This window comes from Hyperolius riggenbachi, chromosome 4 (assembly GCF_040937935.1).
Source record: "Hyperolius riggenbachi isolate aHypRig1 chromosome 4, aHypRig1.pri, whole genome shotgun sequence".
Taxonomy (NCBI): Eukaryota; Metazoa; Chordata; class Amphibia; order Anura; family Hyperoliidae; genus Hyperolius; species Hyperolius riggenbachi.
This window is the reverse complement of record NC_090649.1, coordinates 159130516-159143541: the sequence shown is the minus strand read 5'-3', so window position 1 is coordinate 159143541 and position 13026 is coordinate 159130516. Positions and strand designations below refer to the sequence as shown.

At 45.1% G+C, this 13026-nt stretch overlaps 1 protein-coding gene across 9 annotated transcripts in view; it reads right to left on the bottom strand.

The window, feature by feature from the left end:
* The window catches only part of PLCH1 (phospholipase C eta 1), a 359933-nt gene that overhangs the window by 147752 nt on the left and 199155 nt on the right, over positions 1–13026 (bottom strand). For all 9 annotated transcript variants that reach the window (XM_068280865.1, XM_068280866.1, XM_068280870.1 and 6 more), the window contains one exon: positions 124–270. In XM_068280865.1, the coding sequence (XP_068136966.1) occupies positions 124–270 (147 nt within the window). The remainder of the gene's footprint in view (positions 1–123; positions 271–13026) is intronic.

Sequence of the window (13026 nt, the reverse complement as noted above, 5' to 3'; positions counted from 1 at the left end):
TTGGCAAAACAGAAGGCAAGACAAAGCAAAGAATCTTACATGTGATTAAGTTACTAAATGACTGTGAAATACAAAATTTCATGAAATCTTAGTTCAAATGTGTACAGAAAAATTCAGACTTACTTTTGGCTTTCTCACTTTTCCTGGACGGTCTCCATCGAATGCAGGTACGATGTTCATCCAGGTAAAACAGGCGGACCAGTCCCTTTGTTCCACTCTTTAGCTTGATCATCTGTGTCCCAGACTGCATTACACTCATACATCTTTCAACTAAAAGAGATAGAAAATAATGTTCACTATCAAGGTAGAAATGAAACACACAGAGCGACATATCAGATGTATCAAATAAACAGCTAAGGCATCTTCTCACTTTGCGGTTTCAGCATTGCAACCAGTGACAAATCTTGTGTGCAGTAACATGAACTGCGGGCTTCAGGTGCAGCAATTAGAGGATGGCATCTGGCAAATGTATTCAGCATGATGCAGAACAGAGGCAGGGTCCGTATGAGACAAAAATTCTGTCTGCTCTCTCACCATTATTCTAATGACTGCATGTGGACAGCCAGATAAGGCTGCCATACACTGCTTGATTGCCACCACATCGACCCAACAGATAAATCCCTCTCTGATCGAATCTGATCAGAAAGGGATCTATATTGGCTGCCCATACACTGCACACAGATTTTGAATCGATTTCAGCATGAAATCGATTCACAACCTGTGGAAGTGCCGCTGCCACTGCCTCGCCGCCACCTGCCAGCAGCAATACATTACCTGTCCGCCGGTGCGAGTCCCCGGGTCCCCGCAGCCTCTCACTTCTTTCAGCATCCTCCTCTATCTTCTCTTTACTTCCTGTCCCGTCCTGTGACAAGGAAGTTCAAACAGTAGAGCGCCCTCTCACAGGACGGGACTGGAAGTGAAGACGGAGAAGACGCTGGAAGAAGTGAGAGAATCGCGCCGGCGGACAGGTGATGTATTGCTGCATTGGGCATCGCCATATCGAACGCCGCTAGCGGTGCGCTAGTGAAGCGCTCCCGACCCGGCGGCGATTGAGCTAAATTTTCCACCTGGACAGATCGACTGAATCGATCCATTTTGGGTGGAAATCTGTCGATTGGTCAACATTTGTGTTGAAGATTTTACAGCAGATTTGATCACAGTGATCGAATCTGCTGTATTTCAACAGGAAATCGTTTTAGTGTATGGGTACCTTTCGACTCCCTACTCTGCTCTCAGGAGTCACATTCCTTATCTGATTGGCTGAAAATAGAGTGAGAACTTCAGTGAATGGCAGTTTGAGCACATCCTCAAAAGTTTGCTTCAGGCAGCAAAAAGTCTAGAACCTTGCCTGATTGACATGGCACTTTGGTTTCCCGCAGTGCAAATGTGGGGAAGGGACCCAAAGAAGTCTATAACAAATGTGCTGTGATACTGTCTCTCAAATCAGAAATCCCCCTGCACTACTCAGAAACAGCATTTTTGTCCTCATAATACATGCCCAGATCATTTCTAACAGATGCTTCTACATCTGCCTCAGATCTGTCACAAAACTAGCAAAAAACCTGTCACAGTCAGACGTTCAGTATCACAAATACAGGATTTTTAAAACCAACTGCAAAGCAGAGACATGCCACTAGTATACAGTATTCTACTATTATAGTGCTAAATCCATTTACATACAACACAACTCTTCTATCATAAAGTACAGAATACTTGTTCGACTAGCATCAAACCATATTTATGGGTGGCTAAATCCTCACTTTCCTCTGCATTCGTTCAGTTAACTCCAACTCTTTGTGACCATATGTACTCACTGCTTCTTTAAGCTGTTGCATAGGCATGTGCATAGCTTCATATAAGCTGTCTATCCTAAAAATCATCACACACAATGCACAATTACTGTTGCCTGCTAGGATTGGGATTCTATGCCTCCGGGCAACAGGTTGGGTCCAGGTTCTGCACATACATGTCACTAACCTGATTGCGATCACGTTACCTAGTGAGAAAGGGCACTTAGGCTGGATTTAAGGGGTTTACACTTTTTTTTTGTATAAAAAATGATAACTCATGAATAATTTTGATGATTTTTTTTGATGATTAATGATTTTAATGTAAAGGAATGTTTGAAAAACATCTATACACACTTATTAAGGACATCTAATGAACGTTGCAAGGTGTACTTGAAATAATGTTATTTAGAATATTGGGTACTTGGCAAACCCCATCTTTCATAAAGGTAAAGATGCTATAATAATGTTGGGTTAAATATTATAGCACTTTTCTGGTAAATGCTGAAATGCGAAAATAACCTCTTTATCAAAGTAATAAAAGTTGCTTTAGGCACCAAAGTTTAGGTTTCTTGCAAGTTTCCATAGTTTAAGTTTCTATAGTTAGTTCTTTAGTCTTGAAACGTATTATCGCAACTACCGGTAACTTTTGTTATTTTGACTAAAAGTAGGTTTTTGATTTTCTCAAATGACAAACACATAGACCACACTTTGCTTGCATTCTGACCAATGGAATTCTGAGTTCAATCCAGTGGCTACTCCACACTGCAAAAAGTCATGCTAACAATACATAATAGCATGATTCAGAAAGCTTTTTCACCTGTTTTCCTGTTTTTACTTAATTCTATGTTACATTTTTAAGCTCCCAAATAGCAAAAATATAATATAACTAAGGCAACAAAAGTAATATTGAAATGAAATTAATTAGGAACAACTTATTTTGAGTGATTGTTTTGCTTGTAAATGTGCTAAAAGTAAGTCATTTATTAGAAGTTTTGTGAATAGAGCCCATAGTGGAATTTGTCATCATTTAATGGCCAGTTCCTAATGCAGAGAAGAACCTAAAAGATGTAGTAATGATTGCATTGCAATATATAAGTGTATCATACAAACACAGTAATTGGATCCAAAGCTTCCTAGTTCGAATAACTGCTAATTTTGTGTTGATCGCTTAAACTTAACAATACTTCTTTTGGCAAGCATTGGGGTCGGGGTAACTAGAAAATCTGAAATCATGAGAGTCAATGGCATTCTGAAAGACATAAAAATTGCAAAAATAACCTTGCTGGAAAATGAAATATCTGAAATAAACATTCAGAGGTCACAATCACTTGCATCGTTTATTAGACATAATTATGAATGTTTCTTTAATTATGAACCATTGTCTGATAAACGTCTCTTGAATGTCTCAGAAGGGATCCCATTCTTTACTTTCTATAATTAATTATCTACAGATGCAGTGCCAAAATTGCATTAGACATAAAATGAGGGAAAAAATCCTCTCTGGGCCAGTTCTCTATATTGGAAGGATTTTTCACACAATCTTATATTTCTTTATTTTGTTAGCATAATTAGTTTGGTTGAAAAAGACATCCGTCCATTAAGTTCACCCAGAAAGAAAACTAAAAAACAACAACAAAAAAACAACATACGTGGAAAAAAGGCATCCAGAAAAAATGGTGCATGGGGTGCTGCTAGTAGAATATCCCTACAATTAGTGACATTCTACTGGTGGATTCCGATAACAAAATATCTGTAATGTTTACTGATATTTTACTATGGCTAAACCTAATGCTACTACACAGAACCCTCTCCTGGTGGTGCCTGACCTTAAGACTCCCCCCCCCCCTGGTGGTGTATAACTTTAGGACCCCCCTGGGGGTGCCTAACCCTGGGAAAAAAGGAAGTTATAACATACAGAACCCTTTTTTATTGGATCTAGCTGTTCTAAAAAACATTGCAATCTTCCAGATTTAACATCCATTTATGGCTATCATCCATCCATGTTTCTGTTATGCCTACAATGTCATAGTCTTTATTTCTTATCAGCAACTTTAGTTCATCGATGGTATTTGAAAGGCTTCCAGCAGTGGTTAGCATGCATTTTATGTTATTACCACCACACATTAATTTTCTGTAGCACACACTGAAGCAGTAGAAGGTTTAATCACCTCCTTACAGTTAGTCCCCTCCTTACTCTTTGAGCTCCCCATAACCCCCTCTCCAGCTTTTATATTTCCAGGATCTCGATGTCTATCTACTCTGTTTAATGTAGTCTCTGCTCCCACCTCCGTCCCCCCAGGTCCTAGTTTAAAAACTCCTCCAACCTTCTAACCATCTTCTCCCCTGGCAGAGTAGCACCCTCCCAATTTAGGTGCAAGCTATCCCTACAGTAGAGCTAGTAGCTGACTGAAAAGTCTTCCCAGTTCTCTAAAATGCATATGCAAATGCGGAATCGCATACACATACTGTATATGCAATTTTTTTTAAATGCTAAATTGAATGTGCAAATTTTTCTGAGTGTTTTTTTTTTAATTAAGCCCTATTGTTATTATTGACTGCATATGTAAAAACGAAAAATTTTATTGCATGCAATTTTCCTGCATGTGACGTCCCATAAATAGCAACAGTTTTTTAATGGATGTGATTTTCTCATCTAATGGAAACAGGCCCATAGTTCTCCTCTCTAACTCCTCTGCGTACAGTTTAATTTACTGTTATTTTTTTCCCTCTGCTTTTTGAAATACGTCTGTGAGGAAACGCGGAAAAGCCGCCGTCTCTCGAGGTGAGGCGGCTGTTTCCGCGTCCAGCATGGCGTCACAACGCGGGAAAAACGCAGCATGCCGCATGGGCAGTGCGGCGGAATCCGCATTGGTAACGGCGGAATCCACATCAGAGGCGACCCCTGCATTAGATACATTGCAAAACAGTACTGGTGTGGCTGGGACTGATAGTCCACCAAGATTCAGACTTACACGCGCGCGAGCACAGAGGCAGAGTTTAAATAGCAGTTAGAAGGGTGTCGGCTGACCAGCTGGGTCAGCTGACAAATTCCACTGCTCCCATTGGACCAGCAATTAGGGAGGTCCTGGAAAGGTCCTAGAGTATATATACTGCTGGTTGTTCACTTGCTCCTTGTCTGGCGTTGCGTTCACATATGTGGGAGCACCCAGATCCGTAGTCAGATCCGTTAGTGTGCCGGGACCAGCTGGAGCTGTAATCCTACACTAAGCTAGATTCTGTTGATAGCTAAAGTACTAGTTTGATTGTGATTATCTGTTATGACGTTTGCCTGCCTTGACTATCCTCCTGAACTCTGATCTTGCACCTCGATATTTCTGATACTCTGTTGCCGAACCCCGGCTCGTTCCTTGACTCTGCCTCTGCCTCCTGATTTTGTACCCCGATATTTCTGATACCCCGTTGCTGAACCCTGCCTGTACTTTGACTCTGCCTTTGCCTCCTGATCCTGTACTTTATCTGTCCGTGTGTGTACGACCTGGCTTGTCCGACCTCGAGAACCGGCCTTACCGTTAGAGGCGGTTCCTCGCTCTGTTAGCGAACCTTCCTCCTGAGGGTCACTTTCAGATATCCCTTCCTACTGTCAGTCTGACTCCTCCCGTCTTGGAGAGCTCAGGTCTGCGGAAGGAATCTGTGCAGTACTCCTTACTGCATTGAGGCCTTGTCCTCTTAGTGTTACAGTTACACCAAACACTACACTCTACTCGGGTGATCAGAGGTTAGTTTGTATATCGGATTATCGGTGAGACTGCAGTTCACTTATAATCTGGTATATATCTGTATTTCCGGTGATACTGCAGATCACCGGTAATCAGATACTCTCTGCGCCCACCGATCGTTACAGAACGCCAGACCAAAAATCAAAATGGACGCAAACTATGGTCGTCTGGGTATGCTTGCCACTTCGGTGGATAAACTCCATCAAGCACTGGGCCAGCACAGAGCTTTGATTGATGCCCTTTCAGGCTCTGTGCAAACCCTCCAGACGTCAGTTGATTCAGTGCGATCCTCTCCTAGTGATGACATACGTATGCCTGTACCTGATAAATTTTCCGGCCACAAGTCTGACTTCCGGAATTTCAAGAGTAGAGTGTTGTCATACTTTGAGTTAAGACCCCGATCCTCGGGGACTGAGACCCAACGGGTCATTTTCATTAAAACACTGTTAACTGGTGATTCCCAGTCCTGGGCATACAACCTGTCCCCCACTAATTTAGCTCTGACCTCAGTCGAGGAATTTTTTAAGGCTATGGCCGTAATATACGACGACCCTGACCTTGCGGCAACTTCAGAGCGGAAGCTCAAACTTTTGCGGCAAGGCAGAGGGTCGGTCGAGGATTACGCAGCAGAATTTCGTAGGTGGTCTGTTACCGCCAGATTCGACAATTTTGCTCTGATGGATTATTTTCTATCTGGGTTGTCGGAGGAGGTCTCTGATTTGATGCTAACCTTATCCGAGCCCGCAACAGTCGATGAGGCCATATCATCGGCCATCAGAGTCGATCGTCGACTACGCCATCAGAGGCAGACTAGGGGCAGTCACCGGGTCAGGGTGACTTCGTATGTGGCACCTTCTGGTATGCCCGCAGTAACGGCATCTCCACCGGTGTCACCCTCTCCAGCCTCACCACCACCCGAACCCATGCAAATTGGTCGATCAAGATTGACCCAGGTGGAACGTAGGCGGAGAATAACAGAACAACTGTGCCTGTATTGTGCAGAAGCAGGGCACAGGGTGCGAAACTGCCCTAACAAGTCGGGAAACGGGTCTGCCTAGGAGTAGTGGGGGGTGACACCCTAGGCACTTCATTCTCACCCCAAAAAGAGAAGAAGTTACTTCTCCCCTGTACTATTACGTGGGATGATAAGTCTGTGGACACGGAAGCTTTTATTGACTCTGGCTCAGCGGCCAATTTTATGAACCTTGAATTTGCTCGGGAGTTGGGTATTCCTCTCACTCCAGTAAGTCCCCCCATTCAGGTCACGGCAGTAGACGATTCCCCGCTGCAACGGGATCGTCCCCTGTCTCAGACTCCGCACGTGAGGGTCACGATAGGGGTATTGCATGGGGAACAGCTACAGTTTTTCGTTTTGAACATGTCAACCTCCACTATTATCTTAGGCATGCCTTGGTTACAGGCCCACTCTCCACAAATCGACTGGGCCACGGGTCAGGTAACCAGATGGTCTGATCGTTGTCACCAACAGTGTCTAGGAAAGGTGACATTGGGTCAGACCAAGGTGTACGTGGAGGGTGTTCCCGAGGTGTATTCCGATTTTTCTGATGTCTTTTGTCCCAAGTCTGCTGATCAATTACCTCCTCATCGCCCGTTCGATTGCCCCATTGATCTCCGTGCTGGTTGTATGCCCCCTAGCGGTCACCTGTATAACTTGTCCGGTCCCGAGAAGTTGGCCATGCAGGAGTACATTCGTGACAACCTGGCCAAGGGGTTTATTCGGCCCTCTCGGTCACCTGCTGGGGCCGGTTTCTTTTTCGTTAAGAAAAAAGACGGGGGTCTTCGACCTTGTATCGACTACCGAGGTCTCAATAAAATCACGGTGAAGAATCGCTATCCGTTACCATTGATAGACGACTTATTCACGCAGGTCACTACTGCAAAGATCTTTTCTAAGTTAGATCTGAGGGGGGGCATACAACCTAATCCGCATTAGAAGGGGCGATGAATGGAAGACGGCCTTTAACACACCCGACGGGCATTACGAATACTTAGTGATGCCCTTCGGGTTGTGCAATGCGCCCGCCGTCTTCCAGGAACTAATCAATGAGGTATTCCGGGAGGTATTGGGTAAATTCGTACTGGTATACCTCGATGATATATTAATTTATTCCAATAACCTCCCCGAACACAGGGTCCATGTGAAATTTGTCCTAAACAAATTAAGACAGAATAGACTCTACGCCAAGTTAGAAAAGTGTATTTTTGAGGTGACATCCGTCACGTTTCTGGGGTATGTGATTTCTACCTCAGGTCTGTCAATGGACCCTGCTAAAGTCACAGCTGTCCTAGAATGGCCGCAACCTGTGGGCCTGAAAGCCCTCCAGAGATTCCTGGGTTTTGCAAATTATTATAGGAGGTTTATAAAAGGGTACTCCACGATCATTGCACCCCTTACCAGTCTCACAAAAAAGGGGGCAGATACTACCCACTGGTCTCCGGAGGCTCAGAATGCATTTTCTAGTCTGAAAAAATTGTTTTGTTCCGCACCAATCCTGAGACATGTCGACACCGCTTATCCGTTCATTGTTGAGGTCGATGCCTCGGAGGTCGGGGTAGGGGCTGTGCTGTCTCAGCGATCAGGGTTACAGGGAAGACTACACCCCTGTGCGTACTTTTCCCGTAGGTTCTCTCCGGCGGAGAGAAACTACGATATAGGCAACAGAGAGCTCCTGGCCATTAAATTGGCATTTGAGGAGTGGCGCCACTGGTTGGAGGGGGCAGAGCACACGATCACTGTTTACACCGACCACAAGAACTTGGAGTACATCGAGGGGGCTAAGAGGCTTAGTCCCCGTCAGGCCCGGTGGTCCTTGTTTTTTACGAGATTCAGGTTTATAATCACATACACTCCAGGTAGCAAAAACATCAAGGCAGATGCCCTCTCCAGGTGTTTCGAACCTGAGACAGCACAGCCTCCCACTCCTGAATCCATCATTTCGCAGAAACTGGTGTTAGCCGCCACGGAGTCTTGGGAAGAGTGGACAGAGATCTTGGGTCCCTTTCAGCAGGAGGTTCCTGAAGGGAAACCCGAAGGGGTCTTGTTCATACCATTACCATTCCGGTTACAGGTTCTGCAACTCTTTCACGCCCATAAGAATGCTGGTCATCCTGGAGCTGCCAGAACGCAGGATCTGATTGCCAGGTGTGCTTGGTGGCCTTCCTTGGCAACAGATTGCAAGGAGTATGTTAGGGAGTGTGCGGTGTGCGCCCAGAGTAAGCCCTCCCGGCTGGCACCTGTAGGAAGGTTGCAGCCTTTGCCCACCCCGAGTGAGCCATGGACCCACTTGTCCATGGATTTTGTGGGGGAATTGCCCAGGTCTGAAGGCATGTCGGTCATTTGGGTGGTAGTCGATCGGTTTAGCAAAATGGCCCATTTTGTGCCCCTGAAAGGACTCCCCTCGGCTCAAGAACTGGCTGAATTGTTTATCATTCACATCTTCCGGCTGCATGGCATTCCGGAAGACATCGTGTCTGATAGGGGAGTCCAGTTTGTGTCTGGATTCTGGAGGGCATTTTGCCACTAAATGGGCATGAAATTGTCTTTCTCGTCAGGCTACCACCCACAGACCAATGGGCAGACAGAACGCATTAACCAATCCCTGGAGCAATTTCTGAGATGCTACGTTGCTGAGGCGCAGAGTGACTGGGTGAAATTTTTGCCCTTCGCGGAATTCGCTCAAAATAATTTAAAGAATTCCTCGTCTGGGTTTTCCCCATTTCAGATTGTAACAGGGAGGTCACCCAAATTTTCCCCTTTTCCAGTTGTCTCGTCTCCATTTCCAGCACTGGAAGATTGGCAGAGATCACTCAGGGACAATTGGGGAATTGTTAAGGGGAATTTACAGAAGGCGTTCCAGAGTCAGAAGGGTCAAGCAGATAAGAGACGGTCCGTGGAATGGAAGTTTCGGCCAGGGGATCTAGTCTGGGTGTCCACACGTCACTTGACCCTGAAGCAGCCATCTGCCAAACTGGGTCCCAGGTTTGTGGGCCCATTTTCCGTGACCAAGAAGATTAATAATGTTACTTATTCCATTGACCTTCCCACCAGCATGCGGGGGGGTGAGGTCCTTCCACGTGTCCCTTCTTAAACCAGCAGTCCAGGTGGGTCCTACTCCTCCTCCTCCCGTGTTGGTGGATGCCCAACCCGAGTACGAAGTGGAGAAGATCATAGATTCACGTACTGTACAGAACTCGGTACAGTACCTCGTACATTGGAAGGGGTACGGGATTGAGGAGAGGCAATGGGTACCTAGGAACCGCATGCATGCGGACGAGTTAGTGAAGGAATTTCATGCTGTACATCCCGAGAAGCCTGGTGGGAGTTGTCCGGAGTCCACTCCTCGGGAGGGGGGTACTGTGAGGAAACGCGGAAAAGCCGCCGTCTCTCGAGGTGAGGCGGCTGTTTCCGCGTCCAGCATGGCGTCACAACGCGGAAAAAACGCCGCATGCCGCATGGGCAGTGCGGCGGAATCCGCATTGGTAACGGCGGAATCCACATCAGAGGCGACCCCCGCATTAGATACATTGCAAAACAGTACTGGTGTGGCTGGGACTGATAGTCCACCAAGATTCAGACTTACACGCGCGCGAGCACAGAGGCAGAGTTTAAATAGCAGTTAGAAGGGTGTCGGCTGACCAGCTGGGTCAGCTGACAAATTCCACTGCTCCCATTGGACCAGCAATTAGGGAGGTCCTGGAAAGGTCCTAGAGTATATATACTGCTGGTTGTTCACTTGCTCCTTGTCTGGCGTTGCGTTCACATATGTGGGAGCACCCAGATCCGTAGTCAGATCCGTTAGTGTGCCGGGACCAGCTGGAGCTGTAATCCTACACTAAGCTAGATTCTGTTGATAGCTAAAGTACTAGTTTGATTGTGATTATCTGTTATGACGTTTGCCTGCCTTGACTATCCTCCTGAACTCTGATCTTGCACCTCGATATTTCTGATACTCTGTTGCCGAACCCCGGCTCGTTCCTTGACTCTGCCTCTGCCTCCTGATTTTGTACCCCGATATTTCTGATACCCCGTTGCTGAACCCTGCCTGTACTTTGACTCTGCCTTTGCCTCCTGATCCTGTACTTTATCTGTCCGTGTGTGTACGACCTGGCTTGTCCGACCTTGAGAACCGGCCTTACCGTTAGAGGCGGTTCCTCGCTCTGTTAGCGATCCTTCCTCCTGAGGGTCACTTTCAGATATCCCTTCCTACTGTCAGTCTGACTCCTCCCGTCTTGGAGAGCTCAGGTCTGCGGAAGGAATCTGTGCAGTACTCCTTACTGCATTGAGGCCTTGTCCTCTTAGTGTTACAGTTACACCAAACACTACACTCTACTCGGGTGATCAGAGGTTAGTTTGTATATCGGATTATCGGTGAGACTGCAGTTCACTTATAATCTGGTATATATCTGTATTTCCGGTGATACTGCAGATCACCGGTAATCAGATACTCTCTGCGCCCACCGATCGTTACAACGTCTTCATTTTTAGAATCGTTTCTGTTTGAGAATTATTATTTATTTATTTTTTGCTGTCTTTCCACAGTTCTGCTTTGTTTTTATTCTTTACTTTTTGTTCCTATCATTTTTAAATTTTGATATTCATCTCACAAATGTTTTGTGCATATTGGAGCATTGATTAGTTTTCGCTGTGTGCTTTCCAAAGACAGAGGCTAACCTCTGCTGAGGAAGGGTATCAGAGTACAGTACAAGCGTATTGAGTCATAAATTAGAATTCAAGAATGTAATTAGGCAATAAGAAAGGCAAGAGCCCCCTCATCTCTGGCACACGTTGATAAGTAAGAAACTTTGCTCAGATAATGCCAAGATGTAAGAAGAACATTAGTAGCAAAGATATGAGTCCCATTTTTTTTCCAGTACAGGAAGAGTTAAGAAACTTCACTTGTTATCTGTGCAAAAGAGTTTCTCTGAGCTCTCAGACCAAACTTTGGTTGGTTACATTGCTATTTTCTGAAGCATTTATACATCAAAGAAACAGTGCAAGACAATTTCAGATAAGATTTTACTGCAGAGAAATTCAAAGGGTCATTAGCTCTGTTCTGTTTCATAGTTTAAAATGCAGAGTAAAGTTTGCAATTACAAATATGACAGAATGATGCAATGTTAAAAAACAACAAACCTGAAAATAAAAATATGATACTTTTCTTTGCTACTAATGTTCTTTTAATTATCCGTACTACACATTATTTTCGTTTCAGTGTCACTTTAAGCATAATAAAGCAATGAAAAGAACAGCAGCTGCACAAGGGGCCTGTGATAGAGCGAGTTTTTCCTATGATAGTCATTAGGCCGGGGCTGCCCTGTAGGGTGGCTCTGAGGAGAACACAGCCCTTATTCAATTCCCTTTTTCTCCTTTTTTCCTAGGTGATAGTTTCACATTATCAATAATATGCCTTTTATGCCACCAGCAAGCAAGTAAATACCCAGAATAATATTGGCAGTGCTATTTTTTTGGTACGTTTCCAATTGCAAAAAAATTACCGTGAACAGAAGATGAAAAATTATCTCCTAGGAGAAAACTTAGAAGATAAAGTGAATTGCATATGATCCTTCATGTCTCCTCTCTTCCACTGTGGCCTGTTACCTGGTATATCTATATTGCTCTTCTAATCTTTACACTTTTTCTTCCTTGGGGCACTTTAAGCTGGCCATACACTAGGCCGATTACCCGCCGATCGACAGCAGATTTGATCACTGGGATCGAATCTGCTGTCACATCGTTCACGCTAAACGCTAAATTTCGATCTATTTCGTCCTGAAATAGATCGATCCCCTCGATCGCTGCGTGCGGGAAATTACCATCGATCGCCCGTGGGTAGGGAGCGCATCGCTAACGGCGTACGATCGACGCAGGTATACATTACCTGAAGCTGGCTCCCGGCATCTTCTCCGCATCACCTTCCGGCTCCTGGCTGGCATCTTCTTCGCATCACGGCATCCGGCGGCATCCGTGTATAACTTCCTGTGTCACTGCAGTGACAGCGGAAGTACAAATAGAGGGCGCTCTATTTGAACTTCTGCTGTTACTGGATTGACAGAAAGTTCTATGCGGACGCGGAGAAGATGCCCGGGACCAGGCTTCAGGTAATGTATGCGGGGGGGGGGGCGACAGGCGACAGCGGCAGCTCAGCAGATGGTGAATCGGTTTAATGCTGAAATCGATTCACAATCTGTTTGCAGTAAAGGCAGCCATACGATCCCTCTCTGATCAGATTCGATCAGAGAGGGATCTATCTGTTGGTCGAATCTGATGGCAAATCGACCAGTGTATGGCTACCTGTAGTTATTTTATAGCTACCTACACTATTATTGAGCTCAGCACTTTCTTTATTAGGCAATATATATGTATGCTTACTACCTTCAGCACTGCCACCTTTTTAGCATTTTCTAAAACTATAGGGCACTCATTACACATTATATCTCTTCCTCTTTAGTGTATAATGCATGCCTTTGTAGTGGCTTAT